General features: G+C 38.2%; 1 protein-coding gene and 1 pseudogene across 7 annotated transcripts in view; one reads left to right on the top strand and one right to left on the bottom strand.

Moving 5' to 3' along the window:
* Positions 1–24,856, top strand: part of LOC128578524 (plastin-3) — a 108,351-nt gene extending 83,495 nt beyond the window's left edge. For all 7 annotated transcript variants that reach the window (XM_053581201.1, XM_053581204.1, XM_053581205.1 and 4 more), the window contains 12 exons: positions 150–282; positions 3,321–3,402; positions 4,258–4,423; positions 7,165–7,307; positions 10,623–10,718; positions 12,725–12,920; positions 14,273–14,351; positions 15,237–15,351; positions 20,002–20,135; positions 21,038–21,161; positions 21,622–21,746; positions 23,651–24,856. In XM_053581201.1, the coding sequence (XP_053437176.1) occupies positions 150–282; positions 3,321–3,402; positions 4,258–4,423; positions 7,165–7,307; positions 10,623–10,718; positions 12,725–12,920; positions 14,273–14,351; positions 15,237–15,351; positions 20,002–20,135; positions 21,038–21,161; positions 21,622–21,746; positions 23,651–23,783 (1,526 nt within the window). In that variant the 3' untranslated portion in view covers positions 23,784–24,856. The remainder of the gene's footprint in view (positions 1–149; positions 283–3,320; positions 3,403–4,257; positions 4,424–7,164; positions 7,308–10,622; positions 10,719–12,724; positions 12,921–14,272; positions 14,352–15,236; positions 15,352–20,001; positions 20,136–21,037; positions 21,162–21,621; positions 21,747–23,650) is intronic.
* On the bottom strand, positions 18,915–19,280 carry LOC128577939 (ER membrane protein complex subunit 5-like; annotated as a pseudogene).
* Positions 24,857–25,080: the final 224 nt, after the last annotated feature.

Here is a 25,080-nt window from a genome sequence, read left to right as displayed (position 1 = left end):
AGCCACCCAGTGTCTGGGTTTCTAAAGAGGATAATCACATGTTTATGACACATTAACTTTCAGTATGACTTCACAACCATTTTAGGCTTTGGAGTCACATAGTTAACTTAAAGTATGAACTAATGTCTTGTTATTTATTATAATTTTAGAGGAAGAAAAATATGCTTTTGTTAACTGGATGAACAAAGCTTTGGAAAATGATCCTGACTGTAGACACGTTATACCAATGAACCCAAACACTGATGACCTGTTCAAAGCTGTTGGTGATGGAATTGTGCTTTGGTAAGATACTAACTTGCTTTATATCCAGATTTCCAAAAATTGTCTTCCACATCATTGATGTATTAGTTTTCTGTATGCTTGACAGCTTCACCTCAGGAAATAATTAGAATAAAAAATTATCCAGGTTCTGCCTTTTTCATTTCATCTCTAGATCTGTCCATGAACTTAAAACTCAGTCACAGACTTTCCTCTTTATAGAGAAGCTGTCAGCTTCCATTTTTTTCTTACCACTGAGTAAGCAGAATATTACAACTTTGTTGAATTTAAGTATGTCAGTATCTATTTATTCTAAATGACCATAGCTTTCAAAAGAAAAAAGAGACTACTCTTCAGTTCTCACTCTCCAATGACCTATTTCTGAAAAATTTCTTTGTCACTGCTGCTGTCCCACAGTCAACAATGTTTTTGAAAAAAATGATATAAGATTATCAACACTGCTGGTAGGTGCTCCTGTTCATAGAGGCAGTGTAGCACAGTGGTTAAGAGCACGCTCCAGGATGGGCACAGTGGCTCACACCTGTAAACCTAGCACTCTGGGAGCCGAAGCGGGAGGATCCTTTGAGCTCAGGAGTTGGACACCAGCCTGAGCAAGAGCGAGACCCCATCTATACTAAAAATAGAAAAATTAACTGGGCATGGAAGTGAGGCCTACTTGGGAGGCTAAGGCAGAAGGATGGCTTAAACCCAGGAGTTTGAGGTTACCGTGAGCTAGGCTGATGCTACGGCACTCTAGCCTGGGCAACAAAGGAAGAGTCTATTGTAAAAAACAAAAAAAAAGCATGCTCCACAATCAGCTGCCAGGGTTCATATTTGTTCTCACCACTAACAGCTGGGCAGCTGTGATCTAGATACTCACCCCTACCAAAAAAAAAAAAAGATACTCAACCACTTTGCTTCTCAGTTTCCATCTATTATGATCTCCACCTTAGTGTACTTACCTCAGAGGGCTGTCGTGAAAGTTGTTAACTAAATATAGAGTGCTTAGAACAGTGCAATAGGTATATTTCAAGTGACAGTGTATTATAGGTAAACTTACCCTTTTTGCAATGAGGTCTTTTTTATTTGTTTGAAAAGCTGATTTTGAAAATGTAAGCTATCCCATTTTTGGTCCATTAATGGGCACTAAAGAAATATTTTTCCTTGTGTTTTATAAGAGATAATCATATAGAACTACTTTAACTTAATATTTAATTTTTTGCCAATAAGTTGATTTAATTCCAGTAATACAGAATTTAGAGTGGAAAAAGGCCAAAGAACAGGCTCTGCAGATCCTGGGCTGGTTTTATTTGATTTTATTATTATTATTTTTGGAGTAGAGGGACAGAGTCTCATTCTGTTGCCCAAGCTAGAATGCAGTGGTGTCATCATAGCTCACTGCAGCCTCTAAGTCTTGGGTTCAAGCAATCCTCCTGCCTCAGCTTCCCATGTAGCTGGGGACTACATGCACACACAATCACGCCTAGTATTTTTTTTTTTTTTGTAGACACGGGGGATCTTGCTGTGTTGTCCAGGCTGGTCTCAAACTTCTGGCTTCAAGTGATCTTCCTGCCTTAGCCTCCTCAAATGCTTGGATTATAGGCATGAGCTACCATAGCCATCCTGGTTTTATTGATACTTTATATTCACAGTTAAGGTAGGAACAGCTGAGTGAAAACAACTGAACAGATGATGAGCCACCATATGATTTTTTTTTCTTAACAAGAGTTTGTTCTCGAATGTACAACAGGCTCTAAGACAACACTTCATTTTAGGTATAGGTGGCAATAGATGTTATGGCACGGAATCTAGATGTTTAAAATAGGAATGGAATCAAGGGTCATCATCAACTCAGGCACAGGAAATAGCATACTTTTTGTCAGATTTCTTAATTCCAGGGGTGCCTTCACTTGGGCCTTCCCTTTTAACATTTTGAGGGGGTTTTTGATGCCCTTGGTAGAGTGCCAAGTGCAGTGGCTCATGCCTGTAATCCCAGCACTCTAGGAGGCTGAGGTAGGCAGATTGCTTGAGCCTCAGGAGTTCAGAGACCAGCCTGAGCAGGAGTGACACCTAGTCTCTAAAAATAGCCAGGTGTTGTGGTGGGCACCTGTAGTCCCAACTACTCGGGAGGTTGGGGCCAGAGGATCACTTGAGCTCAAGAGGTTGCTGTGTGCTATGACACTACGGCACTCAACCCCAGTGATTGAGTGAGACTCTGTCTCAGGAAAAAAAAAAAAAGAGAGAGAGAGAGAGACTCGTTTTCAATATGGAATTTTATCTATTCTTAGCATTTATTCAATAAAGTTTTATTTTCAATACTGAGTTATTCATTCTTATAAGATAATGTGGAAGAAAATGTTTTAAATTAAAATGAGAGGCTGGGAACACAAATATAGTCCAGCAAGAAGGAAGGGAGAGGAGGGAGGGGAAAGGGAAGGACAAGTGGAGGGGAGGGTGTTTGGCAGGATCTTACTTAATGTGCACAATGCAAGGGTACATTTCAAAACAACTAAGACTATATTATAAACGTCTTAAAAAAGTAAGTGAGGTGATGGTTATGTTAATCAGTTTGATTTAAGCATTCCACATTGTATATCAGATCATCACATTGTAACCCATAAATATATGCAGTTACGATTTAATACAAATTAAATTAAAAAAATAAAATGAGAGACTGGGCCTAGTGGCTTACACCTGTAATCCCAGCAGTTTGGAAGGCCAGAATCAGAGGATCACTTGGGGTCAGGAGTTCAAGAGCAGCCTAGGCAACATAGTGCAACTCTGTCTCTACAAAAAAATGTTTGAAAAATAAAAAATGAGAAAGCATGTCTTAATTCCCTACTTAGACATAACCAACAACTATAAACATTTTAGTATTTTTTATAATTTTAACTTTTCATACATATAGTTATTTGTGATCACCATGATAAAAGTCATCCATTTGCAGTGATTTTTTTTTTAGATTTCATGAAAGACAAGTTATAGTAAGCCTTAAAGTATTTGTGAATATTTATAAACTCTTTAAAAGTAAATCAACTCATTTTTTTCATTTTTGGTTTCAGTAAAATGATCAACCTTTCAGTTCCTGATACAATTGATGAAAGAGCAATTAATAAGAAGAAACTTACACCCTTCATCATTCAGGTGCGCATTATTCTTCCATCCATCTTCCATGAAATTACTATTCAAGGACCTGTTCTACAGACTCTAGGCTCTGCCCTTAAATGTTCTCGGTTAATCCTCCTAACAAGTCTGAGTTTAGGATTTTGTTTGTTTGAGACAGAGTCTCGCTCTTATGCCCTGTGAGTTAGGATTATTGTCCAGATTTTACAAAGAGAATTGGGACTCAGAAAGGTTTCTTAACTTTCCTGAGGTTAATGTCGGAACTGAGGTTCAGATCTCATTCTAACACCAAAGTACTATGTCATTTTCATTTCATAATGTGTTCAAACATTGTATAAATAAGCAAAATTATTTAAACTCTTAATTGACTGGCATACTTAAGGAATGGAGCTTGTCTCTTTTCTCTTTTCTGTCAAGTGAGTATTAGACTAGTAGTAGATAGCAAAATTCCCTCAGGCAAGAGTGCCCCCTGAGATATGGACATTGATAACTTCTAGAACTCTTCCAAGTATATTCAATAACTATTGGACTCTGATTTAGGCATTTTCCAAAATGTAACACTTTACTCACATACATGTTTTCTCTTGTCAGTCAGTCACCCTTTCCTTTAGTGTCAGCATATTTCAAAAAGGACCAAATAAAAATACCAAGTTAACATCCTGTGGAATTCTGCAAAAGTCAATAGCTGTAAGGCTGAAATTTGTTTGTTTTCGTTGTGCTTTTTAACGTTAAAATCTGAAAATTATTTTCTGTGGATCGTATATGGATAAAATTAATGCAAGGTATTAATTTCCTCCTTGAGTGTTCAGTGAAAGAAGTAGAATGCTAAAAAATGGAAAGGTCAAGAAGCGAGTGTGTTATTTGGCTGTCTTGCAGGAAAACTTGAACTTGGCACTGAACTCTGCTTCTGCCATTGGGTGTCACGTTGTGAACATTGGTGCAGAGGACTTGCGGGCTGGGAAACCGCATCTGGTTTTGGGACTACTTTGGCAGATTATTAAGATTGGTTTGTTCGCTGACATTGAATTAAGCAGGAATGAAGGTAATGGAACATAGTCATTATTTTAAAGTTGTTTATTGGGTTTTTTTTCTAGTCATGCAAACTGTCATACTTTCACTTAATTGGCATAATTAGATGAAAACTAGAATTAACATATGGTGAGTAATTCAGGAAAACAACCTAATTATATAACTCTCTTCTTAATAGTAACTCAGGTTTGTCTGGCATTTTACAACTTATTTTTGGAATAAAGACATGAAAGCACAGAGAAGTTAGGGAATTTTCTCAAGGACCCCAAACTTGAGAATTGTTTTTTTTTTTCTGTTCTACCTACACACCCTCCACCCCATTACTACCTGCAGCCCCCCACCACCATGGTCCACCTCCTATTATTTTGAATGCCTTTTATATTCTATCATAGATTTAGGTTAGATTTTTCTAACCTATCCTTGATGTTCTCATATTTTTCTAACTGGCATCATTTTTACAGCATAGGTTTAAAATCACATTGTGGGTTTATAGAATGTATAAGCATATGCTATACAGTACTCACCAGGTCCTAGGAAGTATGACATTATATTATCCTCTCCCTATCAAATTGAAAATATTGAGCATCAGGTGGCACCTGTAGCGCAGTGGGAAGGGTGCCAGCCACATACATCTAGGATGGCAGGTTCAAACCCAGCCTGGGCCAGCTAAAACAACAATGACAACTGCAACAAAAAAAATAGCTGGGTGTTGTGGCAGGCGCCTGTAGTCCCAGCTACTTGGGAGGCTGAGGCAAGAGAATCACTTAAGCCCAAGAGTCTGAGGTTGCTGTGAGCTGTGACGCCACGGCACTGTACCCTGGGTGACATAGTGAGACTCTGTCTCAAAAAAGGGGGGGGGGAATATTGAGCATCACTCTTAATACTCAGATCTAATTCTAGAAATCCCTAGCATCACTATCTCAATCCTCAGATACACTAGAGGAAAAATATAGATTTGGGATTCTCGATATGTTCATAATGTCTGATAATAGTCTCATTTTGCACATTTATCTCATATAAGACTTTTTCAAGAGTTTATTACACTTACATTTTCGGCCACTCAAAGATACCTCATTTTGAAAATTAATAAAATTATTCTAAGTGTTGGCCTTCTTCACCTTGGTGCTTGTCTTCTTTAAAGGAGTTGAAGTCCATTTAAACAAGAAAAGGAGAAAACAAAAATAAAATAACATTGGCTAAGGTAATAAATCGAATAATTTACCTGACTTGCCGAAGTCACAGGTACATAGATGTTGTTAATCCTTTCCAGCCTTTGACTTGGTGGAGATGGTAGAGCAGAAACAGGGCTCTGTACAGATAGATGGCCATGTTGCCTCTATTATTGCTTAAATCCATGAGTACCAAAATGACATGGCATAAAGTGGGGTTTATCGAAGATGAAATTTGCCTAATGTAGGTATTCCTTGGACCTCTTCAGAAATCGGGTGGTTTTATTCTTCTTGTTGAATCATATTAATATCCTTTCATTTAATGGGAGGCAGTTATTGTATAAGGACTATTCTACTTCTTAAAACAATGCTTATTTTATTTTATTCATTTATTTATGTATTTGCAGCTTTTGGCTGGGGCTGGGTTTGAATCTGCCACCTCTGGCATATGGGGCCGGCGCCCTACTCCTTTGAGCCATAGGCGCTGCCCTTTATTTTATTTTTCGAGAAGAATTCTTGCCCTGTTGCCCAGGGTGGAGTACGGTTGTGTGATCATAGCTCACCACAGTTTCCCAACTCAAGAGCTCAAGTGATCCTCCTGCCTTAGCCTCCCAAGTAGCTGGGACTACAAGCTTGCACCAACATGCCTAGCTAATTTTCTTTCTTTCTTTTTTTTTTTTTTAATAGATGGGCTCTTGCTATGTTGCCCAGGCTGGTTTCAAGCTCCTGGAGAGGTCCTCCTGCCTTGGCCTCCCAAAGTGCTGGAATTGTAGGCATAAGCCACTACATTTGACCTAAATTTGGACATTTCTCTATGCAAACACTTAAGCTTTTGCCTTTTCTTATGGTAATATCTACCAAAAAAAGTTTGGCGGTTTTCATACATTTAGTTCTATAACAACAAAATTATCAATTGGCCTTTATAATGTTAGGTCCTATAGAAAATATTACATTTCCTTTAAAATAGGTTTAACCCTTCAAGAGTTAAATGATTAATTATAGTTAAATATAAATACCAAGGCAAGAAGATGATTCTCAAATTTTAAATAACCTTCCCAAATCCCTGATTTTAGAAGTGTTAAACAAGACCAGGCAAGGTGGTTCAGGCCAGTAATCCTAGCACTCAGAGAGCCTGAGGCAGGTGCATCGCTTTAACTCAGAAGTTCAAAACCAGTCTGAGCAAGAACAAGACCCCCGTCTCACCAAAAAATAAAATGTTAAACAAGAAGCATTTGTATAAATATGTGACATAACGTGAAAACATTAAACTTAAAAAGTTGTAGCCATACATGGTATTTGGAATGTGAAGAATAATAGAGAAAAGAATACATAAATTATAATCATATATAATTTATTATGTAATATTTGCTGTGCATTCTTATAATGCCATGCATCTATCTGAATCACCTTGTTTTATCATTGTCTACTTAATTATTTTTCTTTTTCATTACATTAGGAGTATTCTGAAACTAGGCACTATTTCATGCTAGCTTTTGTAACTCTATTAATAGTGTCAAAAGACTGAATAAACTTGGCGTGACCATTACCGTATCATATATTTGTTGTGGGATTTTTTTGCTTTTAGCTTTGGCTGCTTTACTTCGAGATGGTGAGACATTGGAGGAGCTTATGAAATTGTCTCCAGAAGAGCTTCTGCTTAGATGGGCAAATTTTCATTTGGAAAACTCGGGCTGGCAAAAAATCAACAACTTCAGTGCTGATATCAAGGTAACTGTGCAAAGAAGCATAATACCTTGGGGAGAGTTTATCCCAGCTCAAAAGAGGGAAAATCCTAACACTGTCACTAAGCCTGGTTGCCTCTTGACCTTGATGATAGATTTCAGTTAGAGAGGTAAGGAGCATGAACACTAAGTCTATGGTGCATTTTGTGGAAAAGGGTATAAGTGTTAGAATGCCAATCTTTAATATCCTGCCTACTGTTGTACATGGCGTATAAAAGAATGGGACATGACTATTCCATCCCTAACTGCCTTTCCTTGGCCTCAGTCTACTTGTTAGTAAAGACCTAGAAAAGAGAAGAAAGGCCTCAAGATTTCCCCTTCATCTTTCTTATTTGGCTTCTTTCCTGTCATATTCTTCCACCTTTAGATGTGAGTTTCTTAAGGGTAGTGATGGGCTCCCTACCTCAGCCCCTACCCCAGGGCTCTCCTCCAAAGTCAACCTAATATCTGGCACATAAAGACCCTCAAATAGGCTTGGCTCCTATAGCTCAGAGGTTAGGGCACTGGCCGCATGCACCGGGGCTGGTGGGTTTGAACCTGGCCCGGGCCTGCTAAACAACAACAAAATAGCCGAGCGTTGTGACAGGTGCCTGTAGTCCCAGCTACTTGGGAGGCCGAGGCAAGAGAGTCTCTTAAGCCCAAGAGTTTGAGGTTGCTGTGAGCTGTGACACCACGGCACTCTAGAGACTTTGTCTCAAAAAAAAAAAAAAAAACTCAAATGATTCGTGTGTTGAATTTTGGGACTCACTCATTGTTCACTGGCAGAAGTGGGGGAAAACTAGCAATGGAAGAGGGCATCGGTAGCATTCATCATCACATGTTGCCTTTGGTTTCTCATTCAGAGAGGACCAGCATCACCACAGTAGACATTGTGGAGTTCTCATTAACTGCCTCAGTTCTCTCTAAAATCCAAATGTTCTAACATAGGGAACAAATCTAAGGATCTTCATCAGATGTCACTGATCAAGAATGCTATGAAAACAACATTCTGTGATCCCAGTGATGAGAGGAGGCAATGGGATACTCGTACCACTGATTTCATCAGTGAAAATGTAGTCTAACCCCAAAACTATAAGACCAATTGTCCTTACTTCCTCCCTTAATTTAGATAACATGTGTGGCCAGGTATATTTTGCTTCCTGCATTAGATGTGTTCCTGAGAACAATTTGTAAGGGAATTTTATGTACTGAGACATATTTTAAATATATAAAAAGAATCTATTTTTTTTTTCATGAAACCTGCTTTGACTATTTTTAAAAAGCAAAGAATTGTTTGGTAATGTGAAAACTAACTTCCACTTTATCTCTATGCAAGCTCAAATTTTCACCTGTAAAGCCCAGTACAGGGTAGTGAATAGATTGTGTTCTCCTCAAGCACATAGGATTCATTATAAATTGTTAACGTGCCTCTGGCAAGTAATAGGAAGTGGAAACATGTTCACATTCCTTAGGAGGAGGTAAACACTTTACCCTCTAATAATAGGATCTGGATTGACATTTATATCATGCATTGCTCTGAAATGGATTTTTGTTTTTGAGACAGAGTCTCCCTCTGTTACCCCAGGCTAGAGCACCATGGCATCATCGAACTCCCTCATTAGCCAAGTAGGAGGGACTACAGTCACACATGACTAATTTTTAATTTTCTGTAGAGATGGGGTCTTGTCATATTTTTCAGGCTAATTTCTTATAAATACAAACATTTTTACAATTGTATGTAGTGGTATTGGCAACCTCATACTTTGAGTTTAGATGATCCTCCTGCCTCAGCCTCCCAAGTAGCTAGAACTACAGATGCCGGCCACAACAGCCAGCTAATTTTTCTATTTTTAGAAAAATTAGGGTCTCACTCTTGCTCAGGCTTGTCTCAAACTCCTAAACTCAAGGAATCTCTCTGCTTCGGGCTCCCAGAGTGCTGGGAGTACAGGGGTGAGCCACTGCACCTGGCCTGAAATGGCTTTTCTGATTCTCTCATTAGAATCATTTATGGCACCATGTTTTAAAGTCACTCGGGTAGCTGTTTAAGGTGCATTTTTCTAGACAGTTCTAGAGATTCATATTTGGTAGGTCTGGGATTGGATCCAGTAACTCACATATTGAGCAACTTCCCAAGAGATTAGGATGCACGTAGTCTGTGGAGCTGTCTATGAGAAACACTCCTTTATACAGCTTATTTGGACTTTTAAGGCCCAGTGCTAGGTAGGTGGTCTTCAGATATGGCAGGATTAAGGAATGGTGACTCAAGTTCCTGTCCTCTAGTATTCCAGAGAGGCAGGAATTTATTGGACGTGTGTGTGAAGACTCTTAATAAGTGTGCTAGTACAGTGTTTTTTTTTTGGAGACAGAGTCTCACTATGTCACCCTCAGTAGAGTGCTGTGGCATCACAGCTCACAGCAACCTCAAACTCTTTGGACTTAAGCGATTCTTCTGCCTCAGCCTCCCAAGTAGCTGGGACTACAGGTGCCTGCCACAACGCCCAGTTATTTTTTGGCTGTAGTTGTCATTGCTGTTTGGCAGGTGGGCTGGGCTCTAACCCACCACCTCTGGTGTATGTGGCTGGCGTCCTAGCCTCTTGAGCTACAGGTTCTGAGCCAGTACAGTGGTTTTTAAACTATGTTATGTGGCGTTGTCCACACAGCATGAATTTGCTCACCCCACCTCCAATATGAGCAACTCCACTCTGTTTTATGTATTGAGATTCCAAGTAAACAATATTCTCGGTGTGTCCAGAGTCTTAAAACAAAAAATTAAAGCTTGTTCTGATAAGTATATTCAGATCACAAAGGGTTAAGTTCTATTTTAGCAACTGAAGTGTTGATTGTTTAAAAATTTTTCATTTAAATTTAGTATTAATACGTCTTTAACATAGCTAATTTCTTCTGCGTAGGATATGATATATATTGTGCTTTGTAATGATATATAACATGTTTATTTTCTCTTTTCCTATGCTTCCTGGATTTCTGCTCTCCTTTGTTTTAATGTTTGTTTTGCCTTTCAAGCTTATTGACTTCAGTAATTCAGTGAAGGTACAGAACTAGTTATATGTTTATTAGCATTAGTGTATTGATGGCTTCAGTAAATTGTAAAGTCGTGTCAGCGTCCAATTCATCCATATGCAAGATAGATATAAGGCCAGATGGAGGGACTTTTCTGGGGAAAAGACCAGTTAAACGAGAAGACAGAGATTTATACCATATATTCTCACAAAATCAAATGCAAGTAGCCATCCAAACATGGGACAATAGGATACATTCATTCTTTGTAAATGTGATCTCACTGACATTTTCAATTCATTTGTAGGATTCCAAAGCCTATTTCCATCTTCTCAATCAAATTGCACCAAAAGGACAAAAGGAAGGTGAACCACGGATAGACATTAGCATGTCAGGTTTCAATGTAAGTATAGGTACTCCTTTGAATTCTACAGTCTTGCAAAATTATTGTCAGTTTCTGTTTTGTTGTGTTTTGTTTTGTTTTGTGACAGCATCTTACTCTATTGCCTGGGCTAGAGTTGCAGTGACATCATCATCACTCACTGCAACCTGAAACTCCTGTGCTAACCAAGTAGCAGGGACTATAAGCATGCATGACCACACCCAGCTGAGTTTTTAATTTTTTGTAGAAATGGGGTCTCATTATGTTGCTCAGGTTAATTTATTATAAATACAAGAATTTTACAATTATGTAGTGGTGTTGGCAATTTTAAGCATTATTTAAAAATGTATTACTATATATGTAATTTGGAGGTTAAAAATTACCTTTAATTTATGTTGAAGTTTATTGGTGAATTCTGTCGTTATGATGGTATTGGTTATGTGGATGGCATAAAATATTCAAAGCAAGTGTAAGGAAATAAGAACTAGAGACTAACAGTTTGCAAGTATTTACACTATAACCACAGTAATAGATGTAAAGACTGTATATTCATATATACATCTATAATATTCTTGTGCTGAGAGTAATGTGAATGTTACAAAATCCCCATCCATGAAATGCAATTTGGGGAATTACTGTCAGGGGCCAGGTTACTAGGTTATGTCACAAATTTATTTGGTGACCTTGGACAGGTTTCTTCCCCAAATTTGATCCCACTTCTCTTATCCGTGGAGTAAGGAGTTGGACTGGACTATTTAGCCCCAAGTTTCTAGGATTCTGTGGTTCTTTATACCCAGTAGCTATAAAATGTAATCGTACTATTTAATGGAATCCACACATATAGCCTATTATGCAATGGGTTTGAATGGATTACATTGGCTAAGCTGTTTTACATTGCCCTTACCCAAATGCAATTTGTAACTGATTTGTGTGCTTATATTTTTGTCTGTATGTTAAATGGAAAACTTTTCAGCTCAGGTCACTCTTGGAAGGGATGAGGGGCCATCCTGTACATTAAGGGAGCTCTCTGTGATGGCTAGCCAGATGGTATTATGCTTGGGTAAATGGCACAAGTATACTATTCTGATTCTGATACAGGCCTTCTTCTGTCAGTCCTTCCTGATTGATCTGAAAACGCCTGTTTGTCTCTTTCCTCTTCAAAATCCGTCAAGGATTGACTGTTGACTGCAGAATCAGGTTAAAAGGCTCTGCTTAGCAGTTAAGGCCCTCTATAATCTTGCTCTGTGTCTCCTAGCCAGTGTTACTTATAAGCCTGTAACCCGCAAGCTGCCCTTCCCATCACCACCCAGGTGCCTCAGTCTTCTCCAAACAATCACTTTACCTCTGTACCTTTCCTCCTGCTTTCCCTGTGTTTTTCAGCATCCTTCATCTTTTTCAGCCTTAAACCTTCTTTAAGGGACTAGTTTTAAAATCTAAGCAGTTTTATTATTTTTTTATTTCCAACTTAACTTTTTTTTTTTTTTTTTTTTGAGACAGCATCTCACTCCGTTGTCCCAGACTTCAGTGCTCTGGCATCAGCCTAGTTCACAGCAACCTCAAACTCCTTGGATTCAAGTGATCCTCCTGTTGCAGCCTCCTGGTAGTGAGGGCTATAGGCGGGAGCCAGTGCAGGATAATTTTTCTATTTTTAGTGGAGACATGGTCTCTTGCTCAGGCTGGTCTCCAACTCCTGAGCTTGAGCTAACCTCCCACCTAGGCCTCTACAGTGCAATTTAACTTTTTTCTTACTGCATTTTCTTTTGGCCTGGGAGATTTGTAATCCCAATTGGGTTAAACATACTCAGTAGTTAGCAATATGATCTTGCGCCATCTGGGGTATTTTAAAGGTACTACATTCCAGCAGAACCAACTTATTTTGTTCTTTTTGCGTTCAAAACAATTTTGTAATAAGTACCACATGTTGGCTAAAAGAAAGTCGAATTGTATACTCTGACTACGATTGTAGGGAAAATTTCTATATTTTTAGTATGAAGTTTGGCAAATGTCTTCTTATTTTACTTCAACAGGAAACAGATGATTTGAAGAGAGCTGAGAGTATGCTTCAACAAGCAGATAAATTAGGTTGCAGACAGTTTGTTACTCCTGCTGATGTTGTCAGTGGAAACCCCAAACTCAACTTAGCCTTCGTGGCTAACCTGTTTAATAAATATCCGGCATTAACTAAGCCAGAGAACCAGGATATTGACTGGACTTTATTAGAAGGTAACTGAATGCCTCTCAAATTCGAATGTGTGGGGTTGTAGAGTAGAAATACATACACAGTGATTTTAGAATTTTGACTTAATAAGTTTCTTTATTTGCTTTTCTTGCGTAAATATCTGCTAGAAGTAGATGTAAGCACTGAGTAGAAATTGTCAGAGAGGGAAAATATTATATAATTTTATATTATATAAATAATATAAATATTATTATATAAAATAATATAAGTGAACTTGAGATGATAAAGTAATCCAGGGTCATTTAATGTAAAGCCACTTAGTAAACCAATGTTTTGTTTTAATATTTAGGATGAGACTACTTTTTAAATTTCTCACCAGAAAAATGGATATGTGCATTTAATTTGACCTATAGATTTGTAGTATTTGGTAGTTTCATTCTTCCACAGTCAGACTTAACTAGAACTAGCCCCAGCCCCTCTCACCCTTACCTTTTCAAAACTCAGATGATAACATATGGTAATTATTTGTTTAAGTTTGAGAAAGGCAGAGTTTACCTTTTCCAGATTATATTTGGGTGAAGTATAGTATATAAAAATTAATAAATGCTAATAGTTCATTAAGTATCCACTGGCATTACGTTTAAAATCTTTAAATTGTATGCCTTTGAAGTTTTGAGAAATTTGTTATTTTAACATAGGTCTGTAAAAGTAGTAATTACGTGTAGTTTGGTATTTTAAAATAAGCAGAGGAAAAACAAATTCATATAAGTATAGGTTGATGTGGTGATAGCAGAGTTTTTAAAATATAAACTAAACTGATAAGAGTGGTTCCTCTGAGGTATTCACGTTGAGGAGATATTGGAGAAACATTAGAAGAGATTATAAAAGGTTCATAAACCTCCAAATTGTTTAACTTACTATAATAAATTTGCATTTTTCTTTTGAGACTGAGTCTCAAGCTGTTGCCTGGGTAGAGTGCCGTGGTGTCACGGCTCCCAGCAACCTCCAACTCTTGGGCTCAAGAGATTCTCTTGTCTCAGTCTCTCAAGTATCTGGGACTACAGGTGCCTGCCACAACACCCGGCTATTTTTTTGTTGTAGTTATCATTGTTATTTTAACTAGCCCTGCCCGGGTTCAAACCTGCCATCCTCGTTGCATGTGGCCAGCACCCTACCCACTGAGCTATGGGTGCTGCCTTAAGTTGTATTCTTTGATTTAAAAATAAACAAGTTTTAAAAATAAGCATGTATCTAGAGAGGATATATTTAGAGACAATGCTTGGAAATTTGTATTGGGGAAAACTAGATCTGAAGAAAGCAGAAAAAGTAATACATGGCTTGGCACAGTATACAAGGTGTTTAACGAATGAATGAATTTTATGAATATTCTTAATAGGAGAAACTCGTGAAGAAAGAACCTTCCGTAACTGGATGAACTCTCTTGGTGTTAATCCCCACGTGAACCATCTCTATGCGTAAGCCTTCTTACTGCTATTGTAAACAGTTATGAACATCATGAATGGATGCTACCCAAATGACAGCTCTAAGGATTTGCTAAACCTTAGTTTGTAGCAATTGTTTATATTGGAAAATGTTGGGTGGTGATTTGTATCATTTCCCAAATATACAAAAGCTCTATTTCTTTTTTTTTTTTTGTGGTTTTTGGCCGGGGCTGGGTTTGAACCCACCACCTCCAGCATATGGGACCGGCGCCCTACTCCTTGAGCCACAGGCGCCACCCAAAAGCTCTATTTCTTTACATAATCATTAACTGTAAGTGATAGAATGTATAAATGTCCTTCTAGAACCCTAGAGAGCAGATACTTTATGTTTTGAAACACAGACCGGGGAACCCTTTGAGTAGACATCTGTGATGTCTCAGTGCCTTTGGCTCACTGTTTCTCAGCCTAGAATGTCTTTGCCCACATGTAATGGCTCATACCCTTACTATTTTCCTGCCATTGATTCCAAGACTTCCTGAATACTACCTACTTGTTGCTTGTTAATCTCAACCCTCCCTAGTCCCTATTTTTCTTCCTAGCACTTATATACAACCAAAATTATATTATCTACTTGTTTATTGTCTATGTTGTTCACTCTAATGTGAGGACAAGGATTTTTGTCCCATGTGCCCAGCATTTAGGACAATTCCTCACTCACAGTAAGCTCTCAGTAAATACTTTTAAGTGAATCAGATGGTTTTTGCTCTATTTTCAACATAGACTGATAGAAAATATGAATCTTGGGTATTATTTATCATTTTGTATATCTTGGTTGGCAGTCTAGTATTATTTTTTTTAAGGAAAATAAAGGCCCAATTGTCTGAAAACACTAATTAAGTTATTTTTTAAAATCATTAGTGACCTGCAAGATGCCCTGGTAATCTTACAGTTATATGAACGAATTAAAGTTCCTGTTGACTGGAGTAAGGTTAATAAACCTCCCTACCCGAAACTTGGAGCCAACATGAAAAAGGTTGGTAATTAAGTTACTATGTATCTTTGTTACAGACTATTCTTTTTTTTTTTTTTTTGAGACAATCATTTATTTATTGGACAGAGCAAGGTCATTTAGAGAAGAAACGTATCCCCCCAAAATGTGTTTAGCTTTGTGTTACAGGCATCAGTGATCACAACAAACAACACGACTGAAAGCATCAAGGAAACAGGCCACATACAACCAGGAAGATGCTGTCATACCACTCAAAAAAGCCACAATACTTAGGAAAAACTCACTGGGGGAGGAACAGAGCATAATAGTACTGATAATTCACCGACCTGCATTTTCTGCAGCTGGGCCATTAGCCCAGTATTTGGCTAGTTCCTTGGTTAAATGTGAGTCCTCCCCATATTTTAAAGAGCTCTGATTTGTACACACTTCTGAATGTCACTGAAATGATAGACAACTACAGCGTTAACTAGCTCACATCACTTACATTTTTGAACTACCCTAGGCAGTAATGGATTTCATAGTACTGCAAATAAAATTCTGTACTTGACACATACTTGAAAAAATAGCAGAAATTCACTTGAGTCAGTTAAAAAAACATTGAATTCACCTGAAACACAAAGCAGGTAGCAAAGATAGATACACTTGACAACTACCATGTTAATTACTTACCAAATAATTTGGCATCATTTTTAGCAGGACTTTCTTGGCAAAGATTTCATTAACCATTCCAGAGATTAGCCTTTTTTTTTTTTTTTTTTTTTTTTGGTTTTTAAGAGATGATGTCTCCCTATCAGGCAGGTCTCATGCTCCTGGCCTCAAGCGATCCTCCCACCTCAGTCTCTAGAATAGCTGGGATTACAGGCTCAAACCACCACATCTGGCTTAGCCCAAATGTTATAAGTAGTAGTGCATCATGAATGTTCGGCTTTGAGGAAAAATTATTCAGCATAAGATTAGCTGAGAAACCTCTTAGGTATTTTGGCTCTCCCTACTTAAGTCTAATTTTACCAAACACACCCTTTCACAGCAATAAGCATTCTCCAGATGAGAAGAAAAGTCTCTCACTCCACATAGAAAACCTACTTAAGAAGCAAATCACAAAAGACCAGATATTACAGAATTCTGTTTATAATAAGTGACCACATTAGGCAAACCTACAGAGATAATGTATAATAGATAGTGGTTCCCAGGAGCCCATTGAGAGGAAAGAAGAGGAGACTGCTAAGGGTTAAGGGGATTTTCTGTGTAATGAAATGTTCTAAAATTGTGGTCAGGATTGCACAATTTTGTGAATATTGTAAAACCATCGAATCGTACCCTTTTAATTGTGTTATTGTAAGGTATATAAAATGCAGCTCATTGTAACATTGTTACAAAAACATATTAGAAAAGGAGGACAATTCCTCAAAAAGCAAACAAGAGGCTCTCTCCAATCAAATCCTACCTGAGGAAATGGTAGACAAGCCTGATGGAAGGAGCTTGTTTCTCACGTGTATTTTAATTGTCATCATTTTAACCCCTGATTTCACATGTTTTACTCGTTTCTAAGTCATTTTAGGTTATCAGATTTCTAACTTTGCTCTCATTAGAGATCATAGTCAGTGTTCCGCAGACAGACTGTGTTGGCAAAACAAAAGTAAACTAAACAGTAAAAACCCAATGACAAAACAATCTTGTACTTTGGGACTATGTGTTACTAGGCAGAACAGAAGAGCTGAGGTTTATCTCTAACAGGTGCCATCAAGTTCAAGTAGGTATAAAGGGCATTTTATGACTCTTGCCAAAGGTACATTTCCTTTTTAAACCTGCATATGGTTATTTCCTTTACACCTTTACAATTGGACAAAAGCAATGTTTTTATACTTGTACAATTCAACAAAAGCAATGTTCTCTGTGATGTTGAGCTACCTACCACTTTGCAGCTCAAAGAACTAGCCAAATCTCCCTAAAGTAAAATTACTGTTTCCAAAAAAAATTCAACTCTGCATCCTCATCCTCACCTTCGGTAACATAAAGTGAAGATGGGAAACTAAGCTTGCTACAAATAAGCACTACCAATTTCCTAAATGACCTTAATTTTCTAAAAGATATCAATTAGTTCCAAATATTTGTCCCAGTTCCTTTGAAGTCTGTCTTTAGATAAATGAGAAGTTTCCTTATTTTCACTAATTCACTACTTCAGTGTGAAAGAAACTAAGAGACTTTGAATAACTTGATACTAATTAATGACAGATAAGTCATCATTTTTTTCTCAATGATTATTCTTTTACATAGGCAGGATAATGAAATAAAATAATGGTCTTTTTGGTTTATCTCCTGCTATTTTTACAGTACATAATCATTTAGGGAAAATTTTTACAGATCAATGAAGAGAACACATGTAGCTTTACATCAAGTTGACCTTGTTAAATATATTTTTTATGACCAAGAATTTCTGACACAAAATTGCTCACTATACATAGAACCTTAGAAGTATTGAAACAAGATGGCTGATGTTACAATTTATATAGGAGTGGGGTAGGGTGAGAAGTCATGGGTAAATTAAAAGCTGGCAAGTTTTTAATTTATCTGATGCAGAGCCACTGTATAGGGGGAAACAAGAAAAACTGATAAGGGGCTGGGCATGCTGGCTCATGCCTATAATCCTAGCACTCTGGGAGGCTAGGATTGCTTGAGCTTACAAGTTCAAGACCAGCCTGAGCAAGAATGAGACCCCATTTCTAAAAATAGCTGGGAGTTGTGGCCATCGCCTATAGTCCCAGCTACTTGGGAGGCTGAGGCAAGAGGATCTCTTTTTTTTTTTTTTTTGAGACAGAATCTCACATTGTCACCCTCCTTAGAGTGCTGTGGTGTCATAGCTCAAAGCAACCTCAAACTCTTGGGCTCAAGGCATTCTCTTGCGTCAGCCTCCAGAGTAACTAGGACTACAGATGCCCACCACAATGCCCAGATATATTTTTTAAAGACGGGGTCTCGCTCTGGCTCAGGCAGGTCTCATACTCATGAGCTCAGGCGATCTGCTCACCTCGGCCTCCCAGAGTGCTGGGATTACAGGGGTGAGCTATCGCGCCAGGCCTAAGAGGATCTCTTGAGCCCGAGAGTTTGACGTTGCTGTGAACTATGACACCAGGCACTCTACCAAGGGTGACAAAGTGAGAGTCTGTCTCAAAATTAAAAAAAAAAAAAAAAAAAAAAAACTTGATAAGTCACCATTTTGGTCTCATTAGGGAAATCCATATGTTGAGAAGTAAAGACCACTTTGCTACAGTTCATGATCATGATGCAAAATGCAATAGTCACATAGTATAAAGGATTCCAAAAACCGTAGGGCAAAAGGAAAGAAATCTTAGAAAATAATCACAAAACCAACATTTTCTAAGGAAAGATGTTCAAAACAGTAGCTTTTACAAAAGGCGTGAATTTTTTTTAAATGAAAAAAAATTCTCTATGTGAAATACCAAAGACTCATTTCACGAATAATGATTTGATTAGCAGTGTATAAATAAGGGCCATAGTTTTTTTTTAATTAGGTCTGAAAGATCAGTATAAATACTGATGTGGGGAGTGCTTTTATACTCCAAACTCCACTATTCCAGCCCTGTGTCCTGTCCTGTTGTATAATGATGCAGTAGTTCGAGTTTTCATAACTTCAATGATGTGTTAGAGGACAATGCATCTTGGTTTGAAGAATATGATGTATCTGAAGGCTGGAACAGTACTCAACCACGGTGATTAAATACATGTAAAAGGATGGATGATTCCTTAATGTATCAAATGTCTTATTTTTTAGTTCTGAAGTGGTATCCATGTCTTTAAACTCCCCTACAATATGAACTATACCATTCATCTTCCTTTTCTGTTAGTTGCATATAAGAACAATGCTGAGCAGCGGAAAAGGCAGTGTGGGGTAGGTAGGGAATGCCCACTAGCCCCTTCCACGGTGACGGCGCCATGATTCCAAAGGAGCTGCAACCCAACAAAAGAAGTGAAGGAAAGGCTATGTTAACCACTGTGATAAAAATGTGTCAAATGGTTTATGAAGTGAGTGTATGATGCCCCATAATCATATCATTGTATACAGTTATGATTTAATAAAAAAGTTAAAAAAAAAAAAAAAAGAAGTGAAGGGCAGTGGAGCTATTCCTTCTTCCACCAGCAGGTGTCCACGCAGCACAGAAAGATCTATAGACTATTCTTTTTTTTTTTTTTTTTTTTAAGACAGTCTTACTTTGTTGCCCTTGGTAGAGTGCTGTGGTGTCATAGCTCACAAAAACCTCAAAGTCTGGGGCTCAAGTGATCCTCTTGCCCCTCTAGCCTCCTGAGTAGGTGGGACTATAAGTGCTGCCACAACGCCCAGCTATTTTTAGAGACGAGGTGTCACTTTGTCCCATGCTGGTCTTGAACCTGTGAGCTCAGGCAATCCACCCACCTCAGCCTCCCAGAGTGTTAGGGTTACAGGCGTGAGCCACTGTGCTCAGCCCCCTACAGACTATTCTTATTCTCGATTGTCTTCTGTTTCAAAAACTCTTGACTGGGAGCTTCTTGAGGACAGGAACTGTGTCTTATTTGTTTTTGTGTGCTTATACCTAGCATTATATAACAGGTGTACATACACATATGTATGTAGATTAAACAAGTAAAGGTCTTTAACCATTTACTTTTATGTGTTTGCAGCTAGAAAACTGCAACTATGCTGTTGAATTAGGGAAGCATCCTGCTAAATTCTCCCTGGTTGGCATTGGAGGGCAAGACCTGAATGATGGGAACCCAACTCTGACTTTAGCTTTAGTCTGGCAGCTGATGAGAAGGTAAAATGCATAATTTTAGCTGTTTAAGCTTTACTATAATGCAGCTCTGTGATTCCAGTCTTTATTCGTCAACATCAATAACTACACTTTTGAAATATATTAGACTCTCAAATGAATTTAAGTAATGAATATATGTTGGGTGTTCAGTAGGAGGTGCTTCCTCATAAGTTAGGCAGCATATCTATGACTATTTCCTTTAAAAAAAAAAACAGGATGCCTGACATGTAGAATTAAGCCTCATTTAGTGTCAGTGAATAAAAATATTTTAAGAACAAAATGATGAACATCCCTATGTAGCCATTTGAAAATTAAGATCTCTTAACTATAATGCTAAAAACATTCATTATGACTGGATACCACCAGCCCCAAAGCACAGCTTATTAGAAGTCATTATCACTGTTACAGTAAGAATGAAATGTGCCTGCAGTCCATTGCTGGGCTTGCTCATGAAAGCTCCATCAGTCTTCTTCCCACCACTTCAAAGGGTATATCAGTGGCAAGGTACTACTCAAAATATTTTTTTCACTTAATGTGAATCTCTTTCCATAAAATCTTTAGTCTTTCAAACCTAAGGAATAAAAGAAACGAGAAAGGTAAAGCATCTTTCTGATATTTGCATTCTTTTCTTTTTTTGAGACAGAGTCTCACTCTGTTCCCTCAGGCTAGAGTGCCCTGGCAGTAGCTGGGACTACAGGAGTGCACCATCACCCCTAGCTAGTTTTTCTATTTTTAGCAGAGATTGGATCTTACTCAGGCTGGTCTCAAAACTCCTGAGCTCAGGCCATTCACTCTCTTCAGCCTGCCAGAGTGCTAGGATTATAGGCACGAGCCACCACACCTGGCCTCGCATTTTTTTCTGATAAAGTAGACTATGTAAACTTTTCTTCTGCTATTTCTCTTAGGTACACACTCAATGTCCTGGAGGATCTGGGAGAGGGTCAGAAAGCTAACGATGACATCATTGTGAACTGGGTGAATAGAACATTGAGTGAAGCTGGAAAATCTACTTCCATTCAGAGTTTTAAGGTCAGAATCTATATTTGATGGTTAAATATTATTATGGCTAGATAATACATGATATCTACCATTTGGAGGGACAACGTTTGGTTTTTTTTTTTTGAGACAGAGTCTCACTTTCTTGCCCTCACTGGAATGCTGTGGTGTCATAGCTCAACAGCAACCTCAAGCTCCTGGGCTCAACCAATTCTCTTGCCTCAGCCTTCTGAGTAGCTGAGACTACAGGCACCTGCCACAATGCCTGGCTATTTTTAGAGGTGGGGGTCTCACTCTGGCTTAGGCTGGTCTGGAACCTGTGAGCTCAGGCAATCCACCCACCTTGGCCTCCCAGAGTGCTGGGATTATAGGCATAAGCCACAAGATACTCTTTTAATTCACTAGGCTTTGTTTTGGTCACTTTGTATACTAAGTAAACACATGTTATTTTGTACATATTCAAATTCACAGATTTGTTTTCCTTTTATACTAGGACAAGACGATCAGCTCCAGTTTGGCAGTTGTGGATTTAATTGATGCCATCCAGCCAGGCTGCATAAACTATGACCTTGTTAAGAGTGGTAATCTAACAGAAGATGACAAGCACAATAATGCCAAGTAAGGGAGACAATATTGTGGAAAGCACACAGGCTGTGCACCTGGGCAGATCTGAATTCTAATTTAGGGTCTGCCACTTAAGAGGGCTATCACCTGGGGGAAGCCTCTTTGAACCTCAGATTTCTCATCTGTAAATTAGGGGCAATAATACTTACCTTAGAGGTTTTGTAAAGGTTAACTGAAAAAATGTGTAAGACCTAGCATAGTGCCTGGCTCACCAAGTGCTCAATCTATTATTGCTTTAGTGGGGGATTACAGAAATAACGTAGTGTATATTTTCATTCAAATCGGGTACAAGTTTACAACAAGGAAAAATGAACTAAGGATAGTCATACCTTAGAGCTCCAGTTCTCAGCCTGTGGGTCGTGACACACAGGAACTGTATTAAAGGGTCGTGGCATTAGGAAGGTTGAGAACCACTGCCTTAGAGTGTTCATCTGTCTGCCTCACTCTTTTTTTTAAACACACTGTATCCACTTAGGTCTCTTTTACTGCACATAGATCGTTCTTACTATTTGTTGTTTATCTTCCTGGGTCCCCAATGTGGCAGGATTCTTACTACCCTTCAACATAAATATATGCCTTGAAAGTTACTTGCATATTTAGAATGCATTTTTTTTTTTTTGAGACAGAGTCTGTGTCACCCTCAGTAGAGTGCCCGTAGTGTCACAGCTCACAGCAACCTCAACCTCTTGGGCTTAAGCAATTCTCTTGCCTCAGCCTCCCAAGTAGCTGGGACTACAGGTGCCCACCCGTTGTTTAGCTAGCCCGGGCCAGGTTCGAACCCACCAGCCTCCGTGTATGTGGCAGGTGCCCTAACCACTGTGCTATGAGCGCCGAGCCTATTTAGAATGTATTTTATTTTTTTTGCACTTTTTGGCCGGGGCTGGGTTTTTGAACCCACCACCTCTGGCATATGGGGCCAGCGCCCTACTCCGTTGAGCCACAGGCACTGCTCTTTAGAATGTATTTTATACTTGTCTCTTCACTTCTTCACCAAAGGCCTAGGCTGTCTGTCACCTGGATTCATGGGTGACCTATGAAAACTTCACTAATATACGCTGAAAATCTACCCACAACAGTGCTTTATAGGATCGCCAAGAAGCATTTCTCCCAAACTTTGAAGTTAGACACATGAGTTCTTTCTTCCTTGAAAAATATTTATAGCAGATATGATATAGGCTTAATACCTGTAATATATAAAAAACTCTTGAAACTCTTTTTCCAGAAACTTGATAATTTAATCAACTTTAGACTCCTGTTACAATAGACCTAGAAACATTTTATGAATTAGTTGAAGTGTTCGTGTAAGTTACCCCAGCTGGACATGTCAGGTCTTTTGTTCCTTCCTTTGCCTACCCTTTCCCGTCTTTGGTCCAGCCACTCTATTCATGTAAAATGTAGACTCTCTCCCTTCCCTTAAATATTTAGAAATATTCACTGCATCTGGCATAATTTTCCACCACATATCTCTGACATCGCATGAGACTGTCTTAACTTACTACATGTGTAACAAGAATATCCACATCAATGAACGGTATAGACAGCCTTGACAATTTATATGTACATGTATACATATATATAATTTCATTTTCATATAGTCAGTGCTTCAAGCTTAATTCTCATTTCACATTGGATAAAAGGAATGAATAAACATTATCAATCCCAAATAGCAGAGTTTTAAAACAGAGATGCTCTAACTTAAAAGTAAACCTTAAAAGCAAAAGCAAACTCAAAACCAAAATCGAACAAAACACAAAGTGAAATCGTTCTGATTTGAACTTTCAGTAGGGAATTTTTACATCCCCAGCTAAATGATTATTTAAGAGGAAATAGATGCCTTATACGGCAGTGTCCTTAATTGAGAAGAATTTCATCTTAATTTTTGTCTCCTCAAATAATAGGTATGCCGTGTCAATGGCTAGAAGAATTGGAGCCAGAGTGTACGCTCTTCCTGAAGACCTTGTGGAAGTAAAGCCCAAGATGGTTATGACCGTGTTTGCATGTTTGATGGGCAGGGGAATGAAGAGAGTGTAAAATAACCAATCTGAATAAAACCACCTTACTCCCAGGGGGATGATTCCTAGGTCAGCTATTTCCAGGTGAAGTGCTCATGGCTTAAGGAACTCTTGGTCATTAAAGGACTTTAGTTTGAATTAACAAGACTAGCTCATCATGAGAGCCCGCAGGGGAAAGGGTTCTAATAAAAACAACTCCTCTTTCCCATAGTCAAACTTGGATTTTCCAGGCACACCTGAAGTGTGCTCATAGCCAAACTGTTTTACTCTTTCCTGTTTCTGTATGTTCTTTGTCGCTCTGTAACTTTTTTCCTCTTAGAATGTCCCTCTCTTGGGTCTTGCTTAGATGACTGGATATGAATATTATTAGACAGTAATTTTGCTTTCTATCCAATATGTTAGTTCTTATTTGAGAACTATGATCAGAGGGTATTTGGATATGAGTATCCTTTGCTTATATTTGTAGTACTGAAAATTTGCCGAAGTAACTGGCTGTGCAGAATGTAATAGAAGCTTTTCTTATTCTTTTATTCTTAAGATCAGTATCTTTTTACAGTATTCTTTCTACATGATCCTTTTTTGTACATTTAAGAATATTTTGATTACATCAAATAAGACTGCTGATTTTGCTACTTTTTTTAAGGGGTCTTCAAGTAAGTGAAAAACATACATTGTAGGTAGAGGAAAAATGTACCTTAAATTCGCATCTTCCCTCTCACACCCAAGCTGCAAACATTTGAAATATTTTGTCTTAAATCACTTGGTTGAATACATGCTTATTTGTTTTAAGACCTGTATCATCATACTCTCTTTAAAATTAAAATGCTGTGGAATAGGCACCTGAGGAGAGAGTGTGCTCAGAACTTCGAAAGGATTCGGTAGGCCAAGTATGCTAAGTGTATGATATATTTTTTAATTTTACACCTAAGAAAAGATGTCATCACTAAAAATGAAATATACATGTAGGACTTAATGTACTCCTGCTTTGTCAAGCTGTTTGCTATAGTTTTTAAGATCATGTTACTCTAACTCTGAAAAAGTGATGTAATCTGATAGCAATGTAGTAGTTCAAATAAAGGCATTTACATAATAGTCTCTTCTTCATGTTTCTGTCCCTTAGAAAGTATACCATTGTTCGTCAGGTGTTTTTCCTTTTTCTGGTGCATTCTATAGAATGGTGTTTATTAAATTTGAGTTTTGGGAACTGAAATGGAGATACCAGTTAGGTAAGGGCAATATACATGAAATATTTCTTCCCTCCCTTTTTTTTTTATCTCCCTCAATCTATATACAGACCCCAAAACAGTGGGAATCTG

This window comes from Nycticebus coucang, chromosome X (genome assembly GCF_027406575.1).
Source record: "Nycticebus coucang isolate mNycCou1 chromosome X, mNycCou1.pri, whole genome shotgun sequence".
Classification (NCBI taxonomy): Eukaryota; Metazoa; Chordata; class Mammalia; order Primates; family Lorisidae; genus Nycticebus; species Nycticebus coucang.
This window is presented reverse-complemented; position numbering and strand designations above follow the sequence as displayed.